This window comes from Cydia strobilella, chromosome 23 (genome assembly GCF_947568885.1).
Source record: "Cydia strobilella chromosome 23, ilCydStro3.1, whole genome shotgun sequence".
In the NCBI taxonomy this organism is placed as follows: domain Eukaryota; kingdom Metazoa; phylum Arthropoda; class Insecta; order Lepidoptera; family Tortricidae; genus Cydia; species Cydia strobilella.
In genome coordinates this window covers 10615861-10641156 of record NC_086063.1, presented here as the reverse complement: position 1 = coordinate 10641156, position 25296 = coordinate 10615861, and the positions used below count along the sequence as shown (strand labels likewise).

The following is a 25296-nucleotide window of genomic DNA, read 5'->3' as shown; positions in this document are numbered from 1 at the left end:
GTCCAAGACACGCCAAAAAATTATATTTTGTTAATATTGGTATTTCTGCTGGGATATTTTTTTTTATATTGTTGCAATACGTTACATGAATATGTCCGGCGAAGAAAGTTTGAACGGAGCATTTTTCCGTAAAAAGATATTAACGAGTTAAGACTTTAGGTATTTACTTAAATCATCTTAATATTATTCTTTGGAAATTTATACAATACTCTTTATTTATTGATACTTTATCATACTGTAAAGTTTTTTCTGGCAGAGGAATTACTGCAGGGGTCCACTACTTTTATTTCCTACACTAAACTCTCACTCTCTCTAAGTCTTGCAAGCTACCAATAAGCTTATAAGTCTAACAAGGGTAGCGGAGCCAATATAAAGTTTAAGTTACATTAAATGCACACTCAAAGTTTTCTACATTGTTGAATTCTATATCATACGTCTTTATAGTACAATCGGATTAGGTCTAACCTCGAAATCCTTCCAAAGATATGAAATTTGTCGTTTCATTCACTTTTCTAAAGGCATGTATTTAATTAAACAGGCATCTTATATGTATCCTTTAAAACATAACAATGTGGAACTTAAAGATGAAGTTCATAAGGTAAGTATGCCTATACCTATTAGGTGTGTTCAATTTGCTGTGAAACCTTAATCTAAAGTATCTAAACCAATATAATATTGTCTACATATGGTGCAAGTATTAAGATGTTTCATTCCACTTACCCGTAATCAACTCCAAATATTGTAAACATTGCGTTTTTTAAGCTTGAATAACCTCGTGCTGATTTTTTATTATTGTAAAATTGTTTATCATGTGGAAAAGTAGCTCCCGCACGCCGCTTTTATAGGGTTTTACCATGGTTTCCCCATTTATCACAAAACACAAGTAATCCAACAAATACATAATACGATTCTGACAATACACATGCCATATAGTGACTGCTAAAACATTGCCATATATAAATTTTAATTGAATGACAGCTGCAAATTTTGGTTGGTTTGACTCTAACGTCTACGTAGACTGCCAACTTCAAGTTTAGTTCATCATGCTCTCTGGAAAATCCCCTTTGCTTTTTTAAGGTTGGCGTCGACTATACTCGCCTAATTATTACAAGTGCGAAAGGTAGGAAATTCGCACGTGTATTGTACAACGTTTTACAGGACATAATTATGGCCCTTTAAATTTTCGACATACGCACGTATAGTGCTAGTTACCGCACTAGGGCGGTAAAGTAGCACCATATGTACTGTAATAGTTATTTACGATACAAGTGCGGAAAAGACGAAATTCGAAACGAGTGGCGATAAATTAAAACACGACCGCAGGGAGTGTTTTAATTCGACACGAGTTGCGAATTACCTATTCGCACGTGTATCGTACAATGTTTTACAGTATATACAGTATGGCTCTTTAAACTTTTGACATATGCACGAAAAGTGCTCTTTTACACACTAGTGCGAAAAAGTAGCACCATATGTACTGTAATAATACATTACGATACAAGAGCGAAAAGTAGGAACTCGTGTCGATTTCGATTGCCAAAATTTTCATTTTTGGTACAAGCTTTTATCGCTGCCTGTATTTTACTTTAAATTTTTTCAAACACAATTAGTTTGCGTTGTTTTATCACAAAGTTCCAATAAATATTTTTTTTTATTTCAGAAATTTAAAAATTCCATAAAACATTATAATAAATAATCGACACAATACTTTGGACAAGATTTGTAATAAAATTTAAATTAATTAAAATTAAAATAATGAATTTAAACGAAATAAATATCATATACAAAGGAAAAAATGACCAAAGCCTCCAGTGCCCGGGGCTAGAATCAAACCAGCGTCCTCCGTTTACGCGACAGACGCCTCAACCGCTCGGCCACCCGGGCTCGGTGGCATGGGTCGAAATTTCCAAGAATATGATATTTATTTCGTTTATAGTTTAAATAGTAGTGTGACTACTTGTAAAAAAAATACACAAATTAAAATATTTGCACAAGAAAGTAATTTAATTTGTTCTTAGAATAATGAATATATTATTAAAATACTTAAGTAAAAATTTAAATAAAATAAAATTGACGAATTAAAAAGATGTCACAATATTGTTATTCATATTAATAATGATTTCATGTCAAAAGTACAAATAAAAATAAACAAATATCCTAAAAATAATAAAATTTGGCCACCAATGACCACCTCCTGTCTCTATCATCAGATCAGCTCGATGGTACCATAATAATATTGTATTGTATGCAAATTTTCAGCTTTATTGAACACCCGAGAAGTGGGCCAAATTTAACTTGCAAGATTTGATTGTTTTTTTGTTGACCACGAACGCTGTAAAGGGTTCGATACGTCGGGATGTATTATAAATTCGATATACGCGATATAATCCGTTTTCATAGTTTTATTTCATGAGTAAACTATCGCGGTAACCGAAGACAATATTAAGGATTTATTTAGCCAAATATTCTTTAAGTTCTTCTTCCTCGCGTTATACCAGCATTTTGTCACAGCGTAATAATTGGCGTAGGCATTAGTTTTTACAAAAGCGGCTGCCATCTGATCTTCCAACCAAGAGGGTAAACTAATAGGCCTTATTGGGATGTAGGCTTTATTGTGCCAAAGTTACCTACTCGTAAGTCACGTAACACAACATATTATTTTTCACATCACCAATTAGAAAAAGGGCTTTTTCTTCCCTGCTAGGAGGGATCAAAGTGGCACTTTTCTTCCCTGCTAGGAGGGATCAAAGTAACACTTTTCTGTTCTAGGACACTATTTCAAAATTTTTTTGCGCATTATTTTTTTAGCTTAAATAATATTTTTAAACATTATAATTACCTCATAGGTGATGTGAAAAGCAATATGTGTCACATGGCAGCAAAATTATTTCCATCTTGGGCGTAACACACTTGAATCCCTCACTACGCTCAGGATTCTATAATAGAATCCCTCGCTACTCTCGGGATTCTATTATTCTTCGTTTAGGATTCAATTGTACGCCCTCGCCATAAATATGTCATTTTGCTCCCTTGTGACACAATCTACTAATAAGTTTCACAGAACAAAATTACTTGCATATAGGTATAGGTATAGCCGGTATAGGTACCTAAACATATTACTTTTCTAATAAAAAGGACTGAAGTGTAGTGCTGCGAAGATACGGTATTTTTGTTTGGCTTTTTTGTTGCTTTGTTTGTCATATGGATATATCTACATGGTAGAAGAAGTAGGTATGGAATCCTCCATTTTGCGTAGTCCGACGCACCTGGTATTAGGGTTATCCCAATTTTCTGTCAATGTCTGTTAAGACTGTTTTTCTTAAGAACACCTAAAATAATAAGTTTAAAATTAATAACGAGGACCGGTCTGGCCTAGTGGGTAGTGACCCTGCCTGTTAAGCCGATGGTCCTGGGTTCGAATCCCGGTAAGGGCATTTAATATTTGTGTGATGAGCATATTTGATATTTGTTCCTGAGTAATGGGTGTTTTCTATGTATTTAAGTATTTGTATACATATATACACATATACATTTGTATACATGTATATATATATATATATATATATATATATCGTTGTCTGAGTACCCATAATGCAAGCATACTTGGGCTTACCGTGGGACTCAGTCAATCCAATCTGTGTAAGAATGTCCTATAATAATAAAATCTCAGTCTCCAGTTTGCTGTTCATTCAAACTGAGAAAATATAAATTTCTGAGTCAATATACGACCGGCTGTCCTATATGCCATTGAAAATTCAACATTAAAAACCCCACGTCACGTTGCATAAAAACTAATTAGTCATAGCGTCCAATTTAGAGTATAGCACAGGCAAGTGTTCTTAAGAATTTTACCTTAATTTATTAATCAAAGGAGCTGAGGTAAACATGAGTTGGAAGAGGTTGGTGTTGGTACGCAGATGCAACCAGCAGTTATGTAGCCGACGCTCCGCTTCACACGGGATTAGCCCTTAAGCCTGCACCTAACAGACTCCGGCTCATCGCTATGAGCTTGCTGTTGCGTCAGTTTTCATTTTTAGAAAAAAACTAGTCTACTAACTACTAACAACACAATAAATGCTTATTTTGCCGCATTCTTCACTATCTCGCCCTGTCTCACTGCCATCTAACCCAGAGGGGAAAAATATACCTGATTGTGATTGGTCCGTCTTCCTCGTGATATTTTACTTAACCGAAAAGCAATTGGTATTTTGCACACAAGTTACAAGAACCGAGCCGGGGTTAGGACCCACAACCATTGGTTTAAAAATCAAAATTTATACCTATATAATTTGTATATTTATAATAATAAATCTGTTTTCTTTTTGACATTTCGTAGTATATGTATTACTTTATGTTAATTGTCAAGTATTTTTTTAAATCATAGATTATTGTCACATGTTCGTTTTCATGATAGATCTACACCCACGCAACTGCATGTCATGTTCTTGCGGTTTATTTTTATGACGCCATGATCGAAAGTTGACTATAACTCCATCTTGCGTCCAGTAGAGGAATCAAAATAGTATGGAAAAATAAAATTGCAGTTTACTCTATGCCGTAGAATCCCCTTTTGAATGTGATAAATCTATATATGGCGGCCATACCCATCGACAAAAAAGTCTACTTTTGAGATCATTTCATGCATTTGACAACTAGAATCCTGACTAGAGCCGGGACACGTAGGCAAAGTGCGTACCAAAAGTACGTTTCTATAAAAATACCAGTTTTACGAGTACGACCCCCAATAGGCAATTTACGTGCTTCCCGTGCTTAAGCGTCTTACAAATAAGGGTTATTTATGCAAATATCGACTTTTTATTAGTAGGGATCTGACGTATCGTGACGTTTTGAGTCAAGTCCATTAATCAACTGACATATTAACAACGTAAAAATTACCTCCATTATTTTTTGTTCCAACAGACACACTGACAGACTGTCAGTTAACAAAAAAATATTTTACTTAAAGTAAAGGTAAGAATGGCTGTACGAGGTGTTGGAAATTTCATATTTGTTATATTTCAACAATTAAAGTCCGTGCTTTTAAATACTCGACAAAACTAAAGATCGTCCATTAAGAAATACCTGTTCCAAAATCTATTCCAGTAAAACGCCCCACCTCTAGTGTGGAAATGTTCATTTGCTGTCAGCGAATTTACCTATTCGACAACACACGATTTCTTCCGTTCAACTGAAGTTCAACACGAGACGTCACTTAACGCATGTCGAATACCGCTCCAGTAGTACTACGTAAACGAAATTAATAACTAGCTTAAATCTAAAATAGGCCCTTGAGGCATTGTACCAAGGATGCTGGCGGCATTTCCCCGCTGTATCGCAATGCTGATACGTTGTGCGAGAAAGCCGCCAGCTCTTCGGTCACCAGTTACGTCAACCAGACGCTTCGCGAAATGGAAACTTACTGGTAGCGGGAATGTTTCCGTTGCCCATCACTAGCTGCAACTCTGCAGTACCCTCGATTATTTTGTCTCAACTCTCAAGTAGCGATATTAAGAGATTATCTCCAAAGTCGGTGCATGCTCAAGGAGAAGATACTCTTGCAGATACGCTTTAGCAAGATAGGTATGCAAGCGCAAAATGGAAGATAAGGTTATCTAGTATAATTTGCTTTTAAATTTTCAAAGTAGGAAACAGTCGATATAAATTGCATGTAATTAGAAAGTTAATTAAAGTTCTGCTAGAATATTTAAAGGAAAATAAATGTATATCGCGTAATTTAAGAAATTTTAGATAGAAGCCACACCAGCTTAATAAATCGTCAGATGACAACCAAAACTCACTAATTACCATCACAAGTTCATAGCCAATAGTGAACCGTATTGAAAACTAAATAAAGTAGATTTTTGTTTAATTATTTTTTAAGTAATTATATAGTGAGTTTTGTGTGTCACCTAACGAAACACACTTTTATAAGTAACCAAAACCAAATTAAACTACAAAACAATGCTTCCAAATCCCAGGAGGTACATCGTCACATAGTACCTACGGTGAAGTTACTAGTATCCATTTTACCAATTAAGGGGGAGGCCTAGTCACTGCTTAGGTTTCTTCCCCACTTTTTTACATTTTCAGCTTCATGGATATTACTGTAACAGCTGGTCATTGAAACTCATGGTCCACCTTGCTGCTTATGGCTTAGAACGCAGCACTGTGATTAATTTCTTGCGGTTTCAGAACCGCAAAAAGTGTACCTTACGACATGCTTCATAAGCGCACGCACTTGCAATACTGAAACCGCAAGAAATTAGACTGAAACCGCAAGAAATTAGACTGAAACCGCAAGAAATTAATCGCATTGCGTTCTAGCAGTAGTAGTAGTAAATCACTTTATTGTACAAAACAAAAATTGTTAACATGAAATTCATATAAATTTAGGTACAAAGGCGAGCTTATCCCTATAAGGGATCTCTTCCAGCTAACCTTAGAGTAAATGAGTGGAAAATTCGAATTAGATAGACAAACTTACAGAATGTACAATAATATTTAAAAAGGAAAACTACAATATTAACGTCTACGAATAACAAATACATCAATAGCATTATGCAATAAAATAAATATGTACTAGCATACATAAATATATAGCACTAAATAAATATTAAATAACTGAATATATATATATATATATATATATATATAACATATAAATAAAATATATATATTAGTACTCAACCAAATCACACTTCGTGGGAAAGCCAAAGCTTTTTCAGATTCACTGAGTGATGCTACAGACCGGGACTGCTTCTAGCCTCAACATATTAGCTTCATGTTCCACAGCATGTGATTATGTTTAGTAATTTGTTGTCAACAGGGACACCAGCGTGGACGCCCTACGATACTTGACCGTGGACCAGGCTTTAGGAGACATTGCTCAGTTCATTCAGCATGTCAAGAGCGATGCTTTCCAAAATGGTCGCTACAGGTAAGTTGACAAACTAATCAAATGCCGAATTCGTGAAATGTTTAAAAAAAACTACCCGTCTCTTTAAATCACGCGAATAATAAGTGACAATAGGGTATTATTAATTATTAATTCGTTTATTCATATAAAACAATTACACAGTTACTTACATATTTACTATAAATGCGCCAAACTGGAGTAACCATTAAAAACTGTAATAGATGTCATATATTAAAGAAACCTTTTTTTTTTCTTTAATATACGACATCTATTACAGTTTTTAATTTATATATAGTAGTGTGACTACTTTAAAAAACACAAATCAAAATATTTAATAAAATAATTTGATTTGTTCCCAAACTTGTTGGAGTAAACATTCTTACTTAATTAATGGTAGTTGACACATGTTAATTTTTTTTAACTAAATCTAGTAATAGATAGAAAATGAGCAATTTATCACAATAATGTGAAAACTTAAAAAAAATATGGGAATAATAAAAAAATACAAGCCCTCAGTTTCCTTTTTTAACCTTTCAAATAGGAAAAAAATAACGGTAAATACCATTCGATTAAAAAAAATATTGTATGGCAACAATATACATAAACGCAACATTTCACCGACAAAATCGCAATTTCCTTGTGTTCCATACATCGAAAAGGGCTTCTAAGCAAAGTGACACAGTGACGTCACGATGTGCTACCATTTTGTTAGAACGTTTCGTCAGTAAAGTGCGGGTGCCAGACTTTGACCATCATTTTGTAACTTTTGTATTGCCTTTAAGACAATGGGTTCTATACAGACATTTGATCCTTAAAACAAACCTAGTCGATCAGGTTTGTTTTAAGGATCAAATGTACCATTAAAAAAATTGTTATCACATCGATAACGCCATCTATCTTATGCCCCCACTGGTTCTCTTATTCCCTAGATGATTAATTGCTTATCTGACACCAGGAACGCATCTGTTGGCTTAGTCGGCTGCTCCTACGCCGGCAGCATGGCTACATGGATGAAACTGGGATATCCTCATCTTATAGATGCCGCTTTTTCCGACAGTGGACCCCTGCACGCACAGGAAGACTTCCCAGGTAGTCATTTAGTCATTTATTCAATATTGCATTGTCATGTACATAATAATAATAATAATAATAATAATAATAAAATACTTTATTGTGCACTACAGAGAAAAATAAGGTGTTACATTTTATCATAGAGTAACTTATACTAGAGCGGTACTGTCATAGTAAATTTTGTAACCCCAGTAAATTCACTGCCATCTGTCGACACACTTTAAAACTAAAAATGAAGATTTATAAAAATACGATAGAATGTATTTAAATATAGATGAATGATTTTTTTTTATTTGCATTAATTATTTTTATGATTTTGACCCATGTTCTTTCACTGATATGCGTTAAAATTGTTAAATAACAAACGAAACCGTCAACGCTATCTATACGACTGTAGGCCAAAACTAGTAGCGCCCTCTGAACGAGAATCAAATTTTCTTGATTTTCGAGGCACGTTTTTTCCTTAGACTGTATCCATCTATTACGGAGTTATATCTATCTTTGATTTTATATAGCCAGTTCATGGCACCCTGTAAGGGCACACAATAGTACAGTTTTTTTATTCTATTAATTCTAATCTACATATTGTAATTAAGGTAACATAATAAAATTAACATATTAGCGTATCAGTGGTTTAGTAACCTATTAGTCTCATAAATTAATTTAGTAACTTCAACAATAGGAACATCAACAATGCACCGATATAATAATGTCTGATTGAATTAACTTGTCAAATACACATTGGTACATTGGTTTGTCATACCGCTTCCCATCTCACCGACTTCTTAAGATAAACGTTGAGGACCCGCGCAAAATCGCCTTTTCATACAAACGTAGTCTTCAGTTTCCTCTCTGGGTATTAAAATTATTGAAAATATTTTGACACAATATATATCAACCACAGCTATGCCCCTGCGTTTGATTTTTTTCGATTTTTTAATTATTATAAAAGTTCGGAGCATTTAAAAATTTGTGCGAAATCTGTTTTTCGCTCCTAATTTTTTTACAATAACCAAAAAATCTAAAAAAGTCAAACGTATGCCCCTACGTAGCTATGGTAAATATACATCAAGTTATGCAAAAATATTTGGAATAATGTCAATATCCAGAAAGGAAAATGGAGAGTACGTTTATATGGAGAAGCGGCCGACCTCTTTCCTTTTAATCCTTGATGAATTCCAAATGAAGGAATAACTATCTGCGTTTTCATTAGGCCTTCCCTGACGGGTCGACCCTTAAACTGACTAGACCATCTATTAGTCACTTTCTAGCCTCTTCATACATATAATTACATATAATTACGCCTATTTTCCGGAGGGGTAGGCAGAGACCACGGATTTCCACTTGCTACAATCCTGACATACCCCTTTCGCTTCCTTCACTTTCAGAACATTCCTCATACACGCTCGCCGGTTTATGGTGCTCTTGACCTGGCCTTTCGTCAGGATTTCCCCGATCTGATCAGAGAAAGTCCGCTGAGGTCTGCCCCTTCCAACTCCCGTTTCTACCTCTCCCTTATACACTCTCTTTGTTAGCCTCTAGCCTCTTCAATCTTCAACAATGTACTATTGAAATGTATTTTCGTAATTTCAGAATACCTAGAGGTGATCACAGAAGCGATGCGCAGCCAAGGCAGCGAAGCTTGTTTAACAACCATCGAGCAAGCTGTCGAACGGATCGTCGACCAACTCGGGACAGCCGCTGGCCCTGCTAATATCTCTAGTTTATTCAAGTAAGTATTGATCGAATTTAAATTGTAACATTCAGCTAATTTTATGGTTAAAGGGTCAGTTGCACCAATTTGTCAGCGTTAAAGAGTTCGTTTTTTATTGTATGGAAAGTTTCATAGTAACCACACACATGGACATGACATTTTGCTTACTCAGTTCTCAAAATAGTTTTTAAACGTCAATCATTTTTACCGCTCTGACTCACGACCTTGCCAAGAGCTTCACACTAATGACGTCACGCTGACGTCATTTCGCGCCACGAGATGACTGTTTTCGTCTGGCGATGCACCGACTCGTTAGCTCAGTAGGTTAGAGCGCCGATATACAGCTAAACTTGACCATCGGAGGGCGGAGGTTCAAATCCTTCACGAGTCAGACTTTTTGTATTTTTTGACCCAGTTTTTCTGTATTTTTCTGGTTAGGAAGACGTAGCGAGATTCACAAAAGACCTTAATATTTCATTGTTTTTTTTAGGAAAAAAATTCAAATACCTATTTTCATCTTGTAGAGTACCTACAAGATAAAAATATTTGACTTTTTGGCTCCGTACGTAGGTGTATTATAAATAAATTCCGTAATTAGTTTAAACCTTTGAACTTTTTATAAGGCTCAGCATTCAACCCACCCCAGTGTCCGTAGGTAGCATCTCTTATTTTTACCTAATATTATGTCCCTACCTACAAATGACTTAAATGGTATTCCTATAGGTACTTATTTCTTTCCTACTAACTAGTAGGAAGATATAGTTATATCCCACTGGTTATTAGTATTCGCAGAATTATTAAAGGTTTAATAGGTATAGTGAGAGGAAAAAATCGAGTCTATAATATATAAAATTCTATTTTAAACTCGATTGTCTCCTTCCACATTATTGGGTTTATATTTACACTGAATTTCCATTGTCAACGTCAGTTATCTGTTCAGTTCTGTTCAGTTAACTTTGAAGATTAAATACAATCTTTTAGCCTTGCGAAGACGTTATTTCTGTAGTTAAACAATTATTGACTTGAATATTAAGTACTTCATAAAGGGCCCTACGGGCACTATGATGTGGGGCAGAAAATTGGTGCGCAAATGGCGTTTATGCACATTTCGTCAGTGCACATGTTCGCTCGGCGTTATATTAATGCTTTCTTCTAATTCTAATCTTTACTTTTGAAATATTTGTAAACAATACGAAATACAAGCGACAACGCTCGGCATGGAAAAAATACCTACTATCATGAGACGACAATATCCTATAACTGACAACCGTCAGAAAACGAATGTATAAGATACATCCGCCGAGGCCCTCGTAAGGCGCACGCGCTGGGCTTCAAACGCTCCCTCAGCAAGAGCTAACGCTCTCTTGAATGACAATATGTCTGCGGGTGCGGTTTAATTTAATTGATTACCATTAATATTTATTTACTTTACTGACATAATAATAATAATAATAATAGCAGGGCAGCTTGTGGCGAGCTGTTGGGGAGTGACGACCCCACGGACCCGAGTGCTCCAGAGAGTCGGTCAGGGTCTCCGTCTCCGGCGTGTCTTCGTCGGTCGGAGTGGACCCCAAGGGGACCCGCAGGACTCTCAGCTCTGGCTTGCCTTCATTGGCCGTCCAGAGGGGAGTCGTAAGAGCTATATGCTCCAGGGGTGGAAGTGAAAGATGCATAAGACGCGAGTTGGCACAGTGGCTGCTAACAGCCACTGGGTAGAAAGCGGCGCACACCTCTCGACACCCCTGAGCCGCTCACACCGGTGTTGCCCCTGGTCGTCTTCACGACGGCAGTTTCAGGGGCCCATCTAGTCAGCGGCAAGTCACCACCTGCCTCGATAACGTGTATTAACATTGTTATGGCAGGTGTCCGGAGTTCTTTACAATAGCCCAGTCTCATTGTCCACCCAAACTTCAATCCATAGACCGGTATACTGTTCACTTTTTCTGCAATAGTCCCAATGCCTGCTGCGACCGGTTCATGGATGTCTATTGTTGCGCCTGTGAACGGGTTCCAGCAGGCGTTCTACATGACATTAAAGCTCTCCAAGGGGCCTCTACGTGTTGGATCTATATCCCCACGCAGGCCTATCAAAAGACCGGGATTTATAGGCCCGTGATATCCAAGGAGATACAAATAATAATAATAATAAAATACTTTATTGCACACTACAAAATAAAGGTTACAGAGAATACATTGGAATTTAACGGCGTAGGTTACAACAGGCGGTCTTATCGCTTAACAGCGATCTCTTCCAGACAACCTTCAGATAGCGAAACGGCGAACATAGTTAAGTGTACGGGTGGCGCAAAAAAAAAATGAAATTAGCAAAATTTGTGAAAACAATTTAGACAAATATAATAAAATACATAAACTACAACTATCCAATAAATCATACACTACATAAATTAATACATACATTTTATATATAACTTATACCTATATATATATATACGGGTATGTCGAGGTAGCCATAACAGTGAGTTTCATAGAGAGCACGGAAGGATTAAGACTTAGATAAATAATGTTCCTTTAAACGATTTTTAAATATAGAGAGGGATTTAGCACGTCTAATATCGATGGGCAGAGCATTCCACAACCGAACTGCGCGAAAACTGAAAGAATTGTTGTAGACCTTTGAAGAAGAAGGAGGTGGGTAAAGTAGAAGATTTTGAGAGCACCTGACAGAGTTAAGATATTTAAAACGGACTTTGAGATAGCAGGGAGTGTTTGGGAGAAACAGTACGGAAAAAAGAAGATGAAGAATATGAGAGTCGCGGCGGAAACGGATAGGCAACCACTTGAGCTGCGTACGATAGCTCGAGACGTGGTCAAATTTACGTAATCCGAAAATAAACCTAATGCAAACATTTTGAAGCCGCTCGAGTTTATTCAGTTGCTCTTCTGTCAGATCTAAATAACTGATATCGGCATTGTCCAAAATGGGCAATAGGAGAGACTGGGCAAGCGCAATTTTAGTGGCAGAAGGCATAATATTATATAATCGAATTTGATTCTGTTTTTGTAAAGTTGACTTGTAAAGTGTAACATACCATGTATGATATAATAACATTAGGGTAAACTCGTATTATTTGGTGACACGCCTAATTCGGTGATACAAGTTTTGAAGCATGACACCCAGGAAAGCTAGTGAATTAGGGCCTTTTAAATGCGCCTCACGGCAAAGCCGCTGAAGCTGTGAATCCGTGAGGTCCCAATTAAAAGGCCCTAATTCACTAGCTTTCCTGGGTGTCATGCTTCAAAACTTGTATCACCGAATTAGGCGTCACCAAATAATGTTACCCTACTTATAAGCGCCTCGGTTTATTAGTCTGTACTGTAAGCTTAAAATGAAAATAAATGGGTAAATTAAGGCCGCAGCAGCAACGTCGCTTAAGTTGCCATCCGAAGGATTTCTTTTAATAGTTTAACTTTTCTTTTTCCACAGCACATGTTCCACTATCCAGGCTACCCCCTTGGACATGGCGACGTTTTTCTGGTTCGGCATAACGGAAACTTTCGCGTATTTGGTGCAATACGCTATTCCTGGAGAAATACCTGATGCTTGCGCTGTTTTAACTGACGCCTCTGTTGGTAAGTCAATATCGACCTCAAAGACGACATGGTCAATTGGACATAGAAAGGGAACGAAAGGCAGAGTTCGCTCGCAGATTTGCAAGGTGCTCCAAAGAGGTGAAAGTTACATTGTTTTAAATCGGTATTTCTTTTCTACTTAAAATAATACAAATTATAAATAGTTAACGTCTTTAAGACCATAAAGATCAGACGCCTGCGATGGGCAGGGCACGTGTTACGAATGCACGAGGCCAGAGTACCTAAACGCCTTCTAGAAGGCCGACCGGAGGTCCGCAGAGGTAAAGGAAAGCCCAAGGTCAGATGGTTGGACGGAATATACCAGGACATCAGGACCTTAGGAGTGAAAAGTTGGAGAAGAAAAGCCACAAACAGATCGGACTGGAGATATTTTCTTAACCAGGCTAAGGCCCACCGGCGCCTGTGATGATGATGATGATAAATAGTTTATTATAATAATTTGATTTGTTTTCTAATTAGAAAACAACTTTTTTTTGACAGATGACCCAGTCCAACGCCTAGCTAACTGGATTACCAGCCAATCTTGGACGCAACCCTGCATCGAGACACGCTACTCCGTGATAGTGGAGCAACACACGAACACCAGTTATGATGCCCCGCAGTCTGTCAGTAAGTAAACCTAACCATAACAGAGAAAACCGGACAAGTGCGAGTCGGACTCGCCCGCCGAGGGTTCCGTACTTTTTAGTATTTCTTGTTATAGCAGCAACAGAAATACATCATGTGTGAAAATTTCAACTGTCTAGCTGTCGGTTCATGAGATACCTGGTGGAAAGACGGACAGTGGAGTCTTAGTAATAAGGGCCCGTTTTTACTCTTTGGGTACGGAACACTAAAAACGATAAAACATATTGTAAACAGGTAGAAGTATACAGGAGCAGATTCCTAGGCACTCCGTGTGCACCAAAGGAGGCAGTTAGCAAGCTGACGACATTGCTAGGTTTCGTGAAGGATCTGGGGAGGTTAGAGAACCTAGCGCTACCTCTTTATCACGCAAAACTGGATCACTAGCCATTGGAATGAACCCTGCATCGAACCCGCTACGCTGTCATAGTAGTGCAACACACAAACACCAGTTATGATGCTCCGCAGTCAGTCGGTAAGTACTTAAGTAGCCATATTTCTTGTAATGTAAGGATAACAAAAAGATATAAAGATTGTAAATCTGGGCGTTACTTAAGCCAGATTATTACCGAATATTTACTTAGGTACGGGGTTAAGTAAGTAGGTAAATGAGAGATTTGGTATAACGATATATAAATTCTTAACTAAAAGTCCTAAAGGTTGTCACTGGTTGTTTTAGTATGAGTGTTGATCTGTTGTTACTTCATCAATTCGTCATGCGCCATGCATCTAATAAGGCAAATTTGGCGGCAGTTTTAGCAACCTCAGCCAGCTTGGCACGAGTGCAGATGTAGACTGGGTACCCGTTGTTTTCTTACTGTATTATTTAATTAGAAAGGTAGTCTATGTAACGTGCGGCACATACACATGTTAAGCCAACACGCTTATAGTTGGTTATTAAAGTTTTGGAGCGCAGAATTTATAAATCTAGAACGAACGGTTTGTTATGAAAAGACTCCATGATTAAAAATCCGGCTTCAAACAAAGTAAAGAACAAGCAATATCGCTCAAACACCCAATAACCTAGAGAACACAACGCCCCTAAATGCTGAATATCCATAAAACTAAAATACACTTTATTCCCTTGTAAATACTGAACAGAATCGCTTAACACCGAACTACGCTTTATAAAATGCAATTCTTATTTTCATTTTGTCCATCAATATTGAAAAATTCGCTAGCTATTCATTTTCACTTTAATATAAAACCGGGATACGTTGAACCGTTATCTGTAAAACAGTATATAAAATCAGGGGTCAAGTTTTGGTGGTTTTAAAGGTAACAGATTGATCTGCGAAAGGCAGTTTCGCTAGAAATATTTATATTTTTCGAGAAATAAGTAAAATGTGATAAGTTGCAGTGTTGCTTAGCAAGTTATTATTCATGCTCAAATTCAGTACATTTTGTAATAAAGAACAGTTTGGCACGGACATAAACGCTATCGTGAAAGTAACTTACTTTCTTTTCTATGCATCTCGCTTTCTCGCTCGTACTCGCACATTAGTGCGAGCGAGATGTATAGAAAGTAAATTACTTAGACGTTAGCGTATATGTCAGTTTTGACACTGTCAGTGACTCGTGGTATGGATCAGTATGGATACAGATGATTAATATTGTGACAGTTTCAATTTTGTTGCATTGCATCGCATGAATTTTGGTTCAAGAAAGTTTAATTTACTCAATCTTTTGTATATAAATATATACATATAAGTAGGTATATCTTTACTAGTAAGTTAATTTACGGAAAAACAAGAAGAACAGCCGGTCAAACAAGATTGTCAGTAGAAAAAGGCGCGAAATTAAAATCTTCTATGAGATGATACCCTTGGCGCCAATTTCTTTTAAATTTGCCGTTTTTTTTCTACTGATAGATTGGCTTGACATAGTATAGTCGTATGTATGTTTTTGTGTGTTTATATTATTTTAAAATTAACAAAAACTTGTTAAAAGAAGGTGGATTCATTGTGACGTCACAGAGTTTCTTATGCTACTTACATTAATAGCTGCCCGACGGCTGCGTTTAGCTACTGTATTGGGAATATTTTAAGATTGTATACAAATAAAACGTTGCGTTCGCAACAGTACCTATAGTTTGTCAAAGGACTGCATCATTTCAAACATAGACAGAGATAATCATACTATCTTTGTCTTACACTAGTACTAGCACCCAAAAGAAAGGGATGAGTATAATTTTTCTGGGTGTTATTGACTGACAAATTGGTTTGACCAACTATACGTTATATCATTTTCTATTTGATATTAATTTGCAAGTCCAAAACACAATAGCCATAGGCAAACTAATTTATACTAGTTTACAGTAATAATTAAACCTGGCTCATGTGACGTAACTTGAATTAATTTGTTGACGGAGCACCATTCATTGTGCACTGCACTGGTTGGTTATTGCCATTGCGTGCGCGGCTCAGTTGGAACAAGTTAAACTAGCGTAACATAATAAACTTCATTAAGTTTTTGAGTTACATTGAGTTAAAAAAGGCCCTTACATTTAACTAATAAAGTGACAGAAAGTGAAATTGCGAAGCGTTTGGTTGACGTAACTGGTGACCCAAGAGCTGGCGGCTTCCTCGCACAACGTATCAGCATTGCGATACAGCGAGGAAATGCCGCCAGCATCCTTGGTACAATGCCTCAAGGGCCTATTTTAGATTTAAGCTAGTTATTAATTTCGTTTACGTAGTACCACTGTATAATATATCTTGTATGCAAATAAATTGAATTGACCCATAAAGTGAGAATGATCCGTGGTGAAACAGGGGCCAGATTTATTGAGTGGTTAAGGTAATCCTTCGGCTCAACCTCTGTAAGCGATGCGATTACCACCGCTACGTAAATAGGACTTTACAATGAGATTTTCATTAAATTTATAGTAGGCTTAAAGCAAATACGTGGAATTAAATTATTCGCTTTGATTGGACAACTAAAGGAAAACATTGATTTGCCAGAACATATGTATATTATTAGGTAGGTATGTGTGGGAAGTGGAAAAATGACATAAAAAAAATAAAAAAATATATCTTTATTTCAGAACATTCAAAATTCCATACAATAATAGTACCATCGTTATAGCTATGTGTTAGTAAATACATTAAAAATAAAAACAAAACTTTTTTAATAATCTTAAAATCGACATGCAATTTACATATACAGGTGATTTTGTTTTCTCAGACCAAACTAAGGGGTGAATATGTAAGATACTGAACAACTTTTACTAGGGGACCAACCCCGAAATCACAAAATAAAATCTGCTGTTCTATAGAAAACATTGACCGACTAACCTAAATGTATGAAACGGCAGTTTTTTTTTTTCAATATAGATATATAGATAGGTAAAGCTTTATATACTTTTTTTTTTGCCAAATAATAAATTTAATACATTTATTTACATACAAGATATATACAGTGGTACTACGTAAACGAAATTAATAACTAGCTTAAATCTAAAATAGGCCCTTGAGGCATTGTACCAAGGATGCTGGCGGCATTTCCCCGCTGTATCGCAATGCTGATACGTTGTGCGAGAAAGCCGCCAGCTCTTCGGTCACCAGTTACGTCAACCAGACGCTTCGCGATTTCTGCAAACAACTTATGCGCGCTGGGACCCCATGGACCTAGAGTTTCAACTCCAAATGGAACGAAATGATACTCTCTACCGAGGCTCTTGTATTTATTACGTTAAAACACTAGATTTACATTAAAGTACCTACTTCCTTAAACTTTGCTTCATCATATTAACGAAATAATTTTGGCCCAATACAAACTTAGCCTTACATTCATCATAATAAATGTGTAGTTCTCAAATGTTATGTGATTGAATCTTGTCAGCACTGTTATTACTACTATAATCGTCAGTGTATCATTATTAGTTTAGTACCTATCTATTATACCTACCACATATGTTATAAGTACCTCAATTCGATGACAATGCCACTTATACACTTGTGGCGACCACATACATGTGTGAAGCCACCTTTACAATAATAACCACGGCAACATTAAGCTGTCAAGTGTCAGAGAGACAGAGAAAAAGGAGATTTACTACACGTGTATTGATAGATGATTAAAAACTAATAATTATTGTATACATCAAGTCAATGTACAATGTAACTAATAAACCTTGTATTCAACACGACTCAGGCGTTCTTTAATGTTCCTGCCATCAACTCACCGCACTCCCACACACTCTTGATTTATAAATCTTAGTGGGAATTGTCTCAGGATGTAGGTTGCACCTATTAATGTAAAAACCATTCTCTTCGTTTTATATTATCTTCCTATGTCTGTTTTTTTTCCCAATAAATAAAAAATAAAAAATAAAGAGAGGTCAGCTAGTACATATTACAATGAAAAGGATTTATTTAAACCAAAAATAATATTTCCACCCAAATATGAACACATTTCAAACTCCAAATTCCAAAACATTGAACTCTGACCAAATGTATAAAAGTTCGCGCTAACCGGCGGAATAATTCCAATGTTTCTGTTGTTTGGTTGTTTGTTTGATTGTTTGTTTGTTGTTGGCTTTCCACTTGAGAGTACTGGGTATGATTTACTTTGTGAACTGAAAAATAAATGGATATAAGGGCATTCAATTGTGCCTGTACGTGGGCTTAGCGTATTAATTATTTTATTTCAAGTTTGTTTAGGTATAAGTTGTATGACACAATCGTTCAAACAATCGTTGCTGAATTCTTTGATCACCTTAAAGCAGAAAATCATACGTTAGATAAATATTTGTTTTTATAAATAGGTAGGTATATTAATAGGTAGGTAGGTAGGTAGTAGTAATGGTAATAGGTAGGTAGGTAGGTATATTACGTACATCACACAGATCGACCTCATCACACAGTAAGCTCCGTAAGCTTGTGTTGTGGATAGGTAAGTGCTAGACGACAGTGTTTTTGCTAAATTCCGTTAATTTCTGGCTATGGCCAAAGATAAATATAACTCCGTAATAGATGGATACAGTCTAAGGAAAAAACCGTGCCTCGAAAATCACGAAAATTTGATTCTCGATCAGATGGCGCCACTACCTTTGGCCTACTCTCGTATAGAGGGCGTTGACGGTTTCGTGTGTTAATTTAACGCATATTAGTGAAAGGACATAGGTCAAATCATATAAAAATAATTAATGCAAATAAAAAAAATCATTTATCCATATTTTAATACATTTTATCGTATTTTTATAAATCTTTATTTTTAGTTTTAAAGTGTGTCGATAGATGGCAGTGAAATTACTATGGTTACAAAATTTACTATGACAGTACCGCTCTATCCTATTATATCCTCTTTCCTATGGCTAAGTACACTTGTCTTAAGGAAACTAAATGGCAGTTCGTCATCATCATTATCATGTCAGCCGATAGACGTCCACTGCTGGACATAGGCCTCCCCCAAGGCTCGCAGTTAATTTTTGTAAATTTGTATATTTTTCATAAAATACTCGTAGATTAAATGATGTATATAGCGTTATACATATAAGGTATTTGACTGTATTTAAAATAAATTATTTTACACCATGCACGAAATAAAGCACCAGAAGATTAATAGAGAAACGTAGACAGCAGTTATTTTTAGACACAATTTCTATTTTAAAACCCGTATATAAAACTATAAAGAGTAGGTAATTTGATTATGATGACGTCACATGCTAGTGTTTCATATATATTCCAGTAGCAAAATCGTTTTGACAGTTCGGAAAAAGAAACCGATTTGAGTAGTAGTTTCCCGGTAGGTCCTCTGTAAACAAACCGCCTTAATGCATCAATATCATATTTTATTATCTCTGTAAACTACAAAGGTTTACTAAAAAGGCTAGTCCTGCACTCTGGTAGCAGAACATTGCAGTAATATCCCCTATTGAAAACTTCATTCGTTTCCAACATGGATCGTCCGAGATTTTAGTAAGTAAACTTCTGTAGGAAGGTGTTTAACATGTACTTGTCTCTCTTTATACATGTACCAAAGATAGATATAACTCCGTAATAGATAGAAAAACGTGCCTCGAAAATCAAGAAAATTTGATTCTCGTTCAGAGGGCGCTACTAGCTTTGGCCAACTGTCGTATAGATGGCGTTGATGGTTTCGTTTGTTATTTAACAATTTTAACGCATATCAGTGAAAGAACATGGGTCAAAATCATAAAAATAATTAATGCAAATAAAAAAATCATTTATCCATATTTAAATACATTTTATCGTATTTTTATAAATCTTCATTTTTAGTTTTAAAGTGTGTCGACAGATGGCAGTGAATTTACTGGGGTTACAAAATTTACTATGACAGTACCGCTCTAGTATAAGTTACTCTATGCATGTAGCTATATTTAGTAGCCTCGCACCAATGATTTCAGCCTACCTACGTTATAATTTCGGCACTTCATAGTACGCAGAAAGGGGTGGTGGAGAGAGCTCCTCTGGGGGGGTTCTGCATTGTAGATTCAGTGCTAATTTGTACGCCTGAAACATGGAATACACACGGTTGACACGGACGACGAAATATTATGTTATTAGGCTTTATTAGACTTATGTTATATCTACCGGGACATATCCCGGTCTAATAAGGATAAGGATAGCCGTAGCCCATGATTACCTTTTATTTAGTTTAGTTTATTTATTCATATCAATCAGACAACACTTACAGATAAACCTTACGTGCTATTTGGCAGTATATTACCTATTATCTAACATGCATTAATTACTTTTAAATACAAGAAAATACAATATTTTCTTTAGTATTGTTTTCGAGCTCCCGGTACTAACCGTCTAGTGAATTAATATTATAACTGTTTAACATTCAAAACTGTTCAACTATTAGGAAACAAATCAAATTATTTTATGAAATATTTTTTGGTTTTTTTTTCCGGTGCTTGGTCACTTTTTCTTTAGTGTATGTTATCTATTTCAGTTTATTCAAAATTGTTATTAAGTTATTGTCTATAATTTCATATTAGTAAAAAATATATTTTCAACCCCGCTTGTGGGTAGTAGAATAGAGTAGTGAAATGTTCCCATAGACATACCATATTTGACAACATTACTCAAGAGATTAAAGGATGTCTCACGTTAGACCGGGCCGTGTCCGGGCCGGAGCCTTCGGTTCTTCGTTTCTATGGAAAGCATCACGTGATCACCTGTCATGTCATAGAAAAGTAAGCGCCGGAAGCTCCGGCCCGGACACGGCCCGGTCTAACGTAAGTCATCCTGAATTGTGCTGTCCACTTATTATTTATTTTAAAGCCACTGGAAAATGAAATATAAGTACAAAAAATTTCGAAAATATGGAAAATATCAGATAATCTATTATATATTGACAACGGTACCTAAACTACATTTAATTACAGGTTTAATTAAGATAATTTCTAATTAATTAGATGAGGTGGTACCTACGTAAACATGTTTATTGAATCCAAAATTAGAATCAACAACCCTCATTGTATTGCGCAGAGTAAACAAAGTATGCCCGCTAATAAATAATACCTAAGAAATACCTAACTAATAAAGTTATATTTGATATTATTACCAATTTTCTGTCTAGACTAATTTAATAGAATTATTAACCATACCCAATAAAGTCAAGTTTGTGTTATCATAGTAGAGGACTGTTACTGTAAACTATCTCGGATCGATAAGGAAATTTTTGTGGCGCACATAACGTGAGAATGTAACATAGATTCTAAGATTTCTAAGATGAGTTCGATGAGTCAAAAGTTTCAAACTGTAATTTAAAACTAGATTTAATAAATAGGTCATGTCGGGATCAGTGGCTCACTTTTTTTTTCTTTATACCACGTCGGTGGCAAACAAGCATACGGCCCGCCTGATAGTAAGCAGTCACCGTAGCCTATGGACGCCTGCAACACCAGAGATATTACATGCGCGTTGCCGACCCTTTAAAAACCTGTACACTCCTTTTTTGAAGAAACCCATACTGTAGCCCCTCGGGAAAACCTCGGCAGGGAGCTCATTCCACAGCCGAAGCGTACGTCACTTAACCTAATTTCAACACGAGAGAGGCTATTTGCTTCCCTGCTGATACAGCAGTAACATTCAGTAATAGAACAAATTCTAATGGACGAGCAATTAAAATTCTAACACGCGAGGGTGCTACAGTTAGAGTGTAGAGCGATATTTGGGCAACTGAGCCACTGTTCCCGCCTTGCCACTAACTGTCAGCTGATATTCGGATAGGTAACTAATACTTAGTTGCTTTATTTGCCACTAATTACATTTTTGCTACATTTGTTTTCACTTTATTTAAAGTAACAGATTTTAGAAAGATTCGTTCCACACTCGCTCGTGAACCTATGGTCATCGCGCTTATAAGTTCAGCGACTTGTTTGATTTTGAGAAACCGTGTTTGAAATAATACCCTGAAATCGTAAGTAACTTACACTTATAAGTTTGTAATATGTATACCTATTTAATTTAATGAATAATGGAGGTGAAATAAATGCCGTAACCAGCTTAAACGATATTCAGGTACACACACACGTAGCTCTCTCTCTCATATACCTACTAAGATGGGCTACTTAATTTTCCATCTACTCTAGTATAATGCTCGTCGACATCCACTTAAGTAAAATGTAAACAAACATTTAGAATTACAGTAAAAGCTACTTGAGTGCGTTTACGATCGAACGCTATTTATCCTTTGCACGTCGGTATTTAGTAACTTTTAGTTTTTTTTTTTTTACTAGCCTATTATGGTGTCCCACTGCTGGGCAAAGTCCTCTCCCCTTGTCTTCCACGACTCCCGATATAGTGCCTCCTCCGGCCAGTTTTTGAGAAAGGTGTCTAGGTCGTCCCGCCATCTCCTTTAGATTATTACTCCATGTATATGACTTTCTGATTACCAAACACTTGTTCTAAAACTTTTATGCCTAAAAAGAAAAAATAAATAAGTCCTAAATAAATTAGCTGGGTATTTTTACATAACGGTCGTCTTTGGTTGCCAAAGGGTTAAAACTAATTATGACATGTCTTTATGCTCCGTGAGTCTCACGGCCGCAATCTGCAGGCTTCGATGCACCTTAAACCTGCACTATTCATGACCCTTACCAACTGCTATGCTACTTTACTGAACCAGTATACTTAATCTAACACTTGGCTAATCTAACATCATATTTCTAGCTTTTTATTAAGGCTCCTAAAAACTGGCAGCAGGTCCAATTGAATTTTACGAAAATGACCATCATCTTTTTAGGGTTCCGTACCCAAAGGAAACGGGACCCTATTACTATGACTCCACTGTCCGTCTGTCTGTCACCAGACTGTATATCAGAACCGTGATAGCTAGACAGTTGCCATTTCCACAGATGATTTATTTATTTATTTAAAAAATTACACAGCATTACAGTAGGTACTAATGCACTGCGAAATTTAGGACAGAAAGTAATACATACAAACAAGGTACAGTATACAATCTGGGACTAGGTATGACAATTTTTTTTTTTTTACACAAATTCAAAGAAACGAGGTATGATGTATTTCTGTTGCCGCTATAACAACAACCTTGTCCAGTTTTTTTTTCTTTCTAATCTTCAGAATCATAATCGCCTTCATATGTAACGCGTTTCTGTTACAGTGCGACTCTGGACGTACCAGACCTGCGTGGAATACGGCTGGTATCAAACAACCACCAGCAACAATCAACCGTTCCTCAACACTATTCCTTTGGAGTACTTCCACCAGATGTGCAAGGACTTCTTTTCTTCAAAGTGAGTATACTAGACATAGTTACAGTACTATTACCTACTGGTACTAGGTCTGCAGAATATGGCTGGTATCAAACAACCACCAGCAACAATCAGCCGTTCCTGAACACCATCCCTCTGGAGTACCTCCACTAGATGTCCAGAGACTTATTCTCGTCATAGTGAGTTGTGGTTATTTTTAATTAACGAGTAGCACCAATAATAGCAACAGCCACAACCTAATAATTTTACCATAGAGTAACTTAAACTAGAGCGGTACTGTCATAGTAAATTTTGTAACCCCAGTAACTTCACTGCCATCTGTCGACACACTTTAAAACTAAAAATAAATATTTATAAAAGTACGATAAAATTATTTAAATATGGATAAATGATTTTTTTTATTTGCATTAATTATTTTTATGATTTTGACCCATGTTCTTTCACTGATATGCGTTAAAATTGTTAAATAACAAACGAAACAGTCAACGCCATCTATACGACAGTGGGCCAAAACTAGTGGCGCCCTCTGAACGAGAATCAAATTTTCTTGATTTTCGAGGCACGTTTTTTCCTTAGACTGTAAACATCTATTACGGAGTTATATCTATCTTTGATTTTACTTATAGAGACAATGTCTCTGTTCTGACAACGTGTCTGTCCTTACGAAGGTCGAGGACTCCTTTTGTTGAACGTTAATATATTGTATTCCAGCTTTGATGAGGAATTCCTCGCCTCCGGCGTATGGCGTACAAACGCCCTGTTCGCCGGGCGCCACCTGCCGGACGGCGTTGTGACCGTGGCCGGCGGACTGGACCCCTGGGCGCCGATGGGGCCTAATGTCACCCATGCGACGGAGATGGCGCCTGTTTACGTGGTGCCTACGGTTTCGCATTGCCGGGCAGTACAGTAAGTGCTACAAAATTATTTCAGTCCGTACTGTTTAGTGATAGTTGCTAATGTTCTGAACCTATGGGCGCCTATGGGCCTAATGCGACACATGCGATTGAAATGTCTCATCTCCCCAATAACGACTCCTGTACAGTCAAGGGCATAAATATATATACATTCCCAGTTTCAAAAATATGCGTAGGTACGCTCTTACACCTTAGACAATAAAGTCGTGTTCACATATTTTTAAGTCATTTGTCTGGATCGATATTTTTGCCTTCGATTGTACGTGTTCAAACTAAGGTTATCTGTATTCGTTCTTTCTCTTTTCAGATCAACAGCATCAAGTGAGACGGAAGAGCTCGCTCGCGCCAAGCGTGCTGTATTGAGTCATATGCAATACTACATGACCGGGGAACGGTCATCTGCTAGCACACCATTCGCTGGTATAGTCTGCTTATGGCTCGTTGTTGCTGGATTCTTACTCAACTAGCTTCATTTCACTTCAAACCTTCAAGAGCGTACTCCCATCATAAAGGCCGGCAACGCACTTACAACCCCCTCTGGTGTTGCGGGTGTCCACGGGCGGCGGTAATCGCTTACCATCAGGTGATTCGTCTGCTCGTTTGCCTCCTATTTCATAAAAAAAACTTATTAAATATATTAAACCGGGTCACTCACGTATATAAAGTCTACGATTGCTACGATTTTATATTCGTGACCCGGTGTAATATATGTATTTAATGTCGGTGTCTC

At 36.7% G+C, this 25296-nt stretch overlaps 1 protein-coding gene across 1 annotated transcript; it reads left to right on the top strand.

Annotated features, from left to right (window-relative positions):
• The first annotated feature begins 569 nt into the window (after positions 1-569).
• LOC134751718 (putative serine protease K12H4.7) lies at positions 570-25165 on the top strand. Its single transcript, XM_063687163.1, has 9 exons — positions 570-598; positions 6827-6937; positions 7872-8005; positions 9581-9719; positions 13147-13292; positions 13794-13922; positions 23541-23673; positions 24364-24558; positions 24874-25165. The coding sequence occupies exons 1-9, from the start codon at positions 570-572 to the stop codon at positions 25031-25033; spliced, it is 1176 nt and encodes a 391-aa protein (XP_063543233.1). The 3' UTR covers positions 25034-25165.
• The last annotated feature ends 131 nt before the right edge of the window (positions 25166-25296 follow it).

Coding starts and splice junctions, on each gene's coding strand:
- LOC134751718 (XM_063687163.1), top strand. CDS start 570: ATGTGGAACTTAAAGATGAAGTTCATAAG. Junction 9,720..13,146: donor AATATCTCTAGTTTATTCAA/GTAAGTATTGAT, acceptor CTTTTTCCACAG/CACATGTTCCACTATCCAGG. Junction 13,293..13,793: donor TTTAACTGACGCCTCTGTTG/GTAAGTCAATAT, acceptor TTTTTTTGACAG/ATGACCCAGTCCAACGCCTA.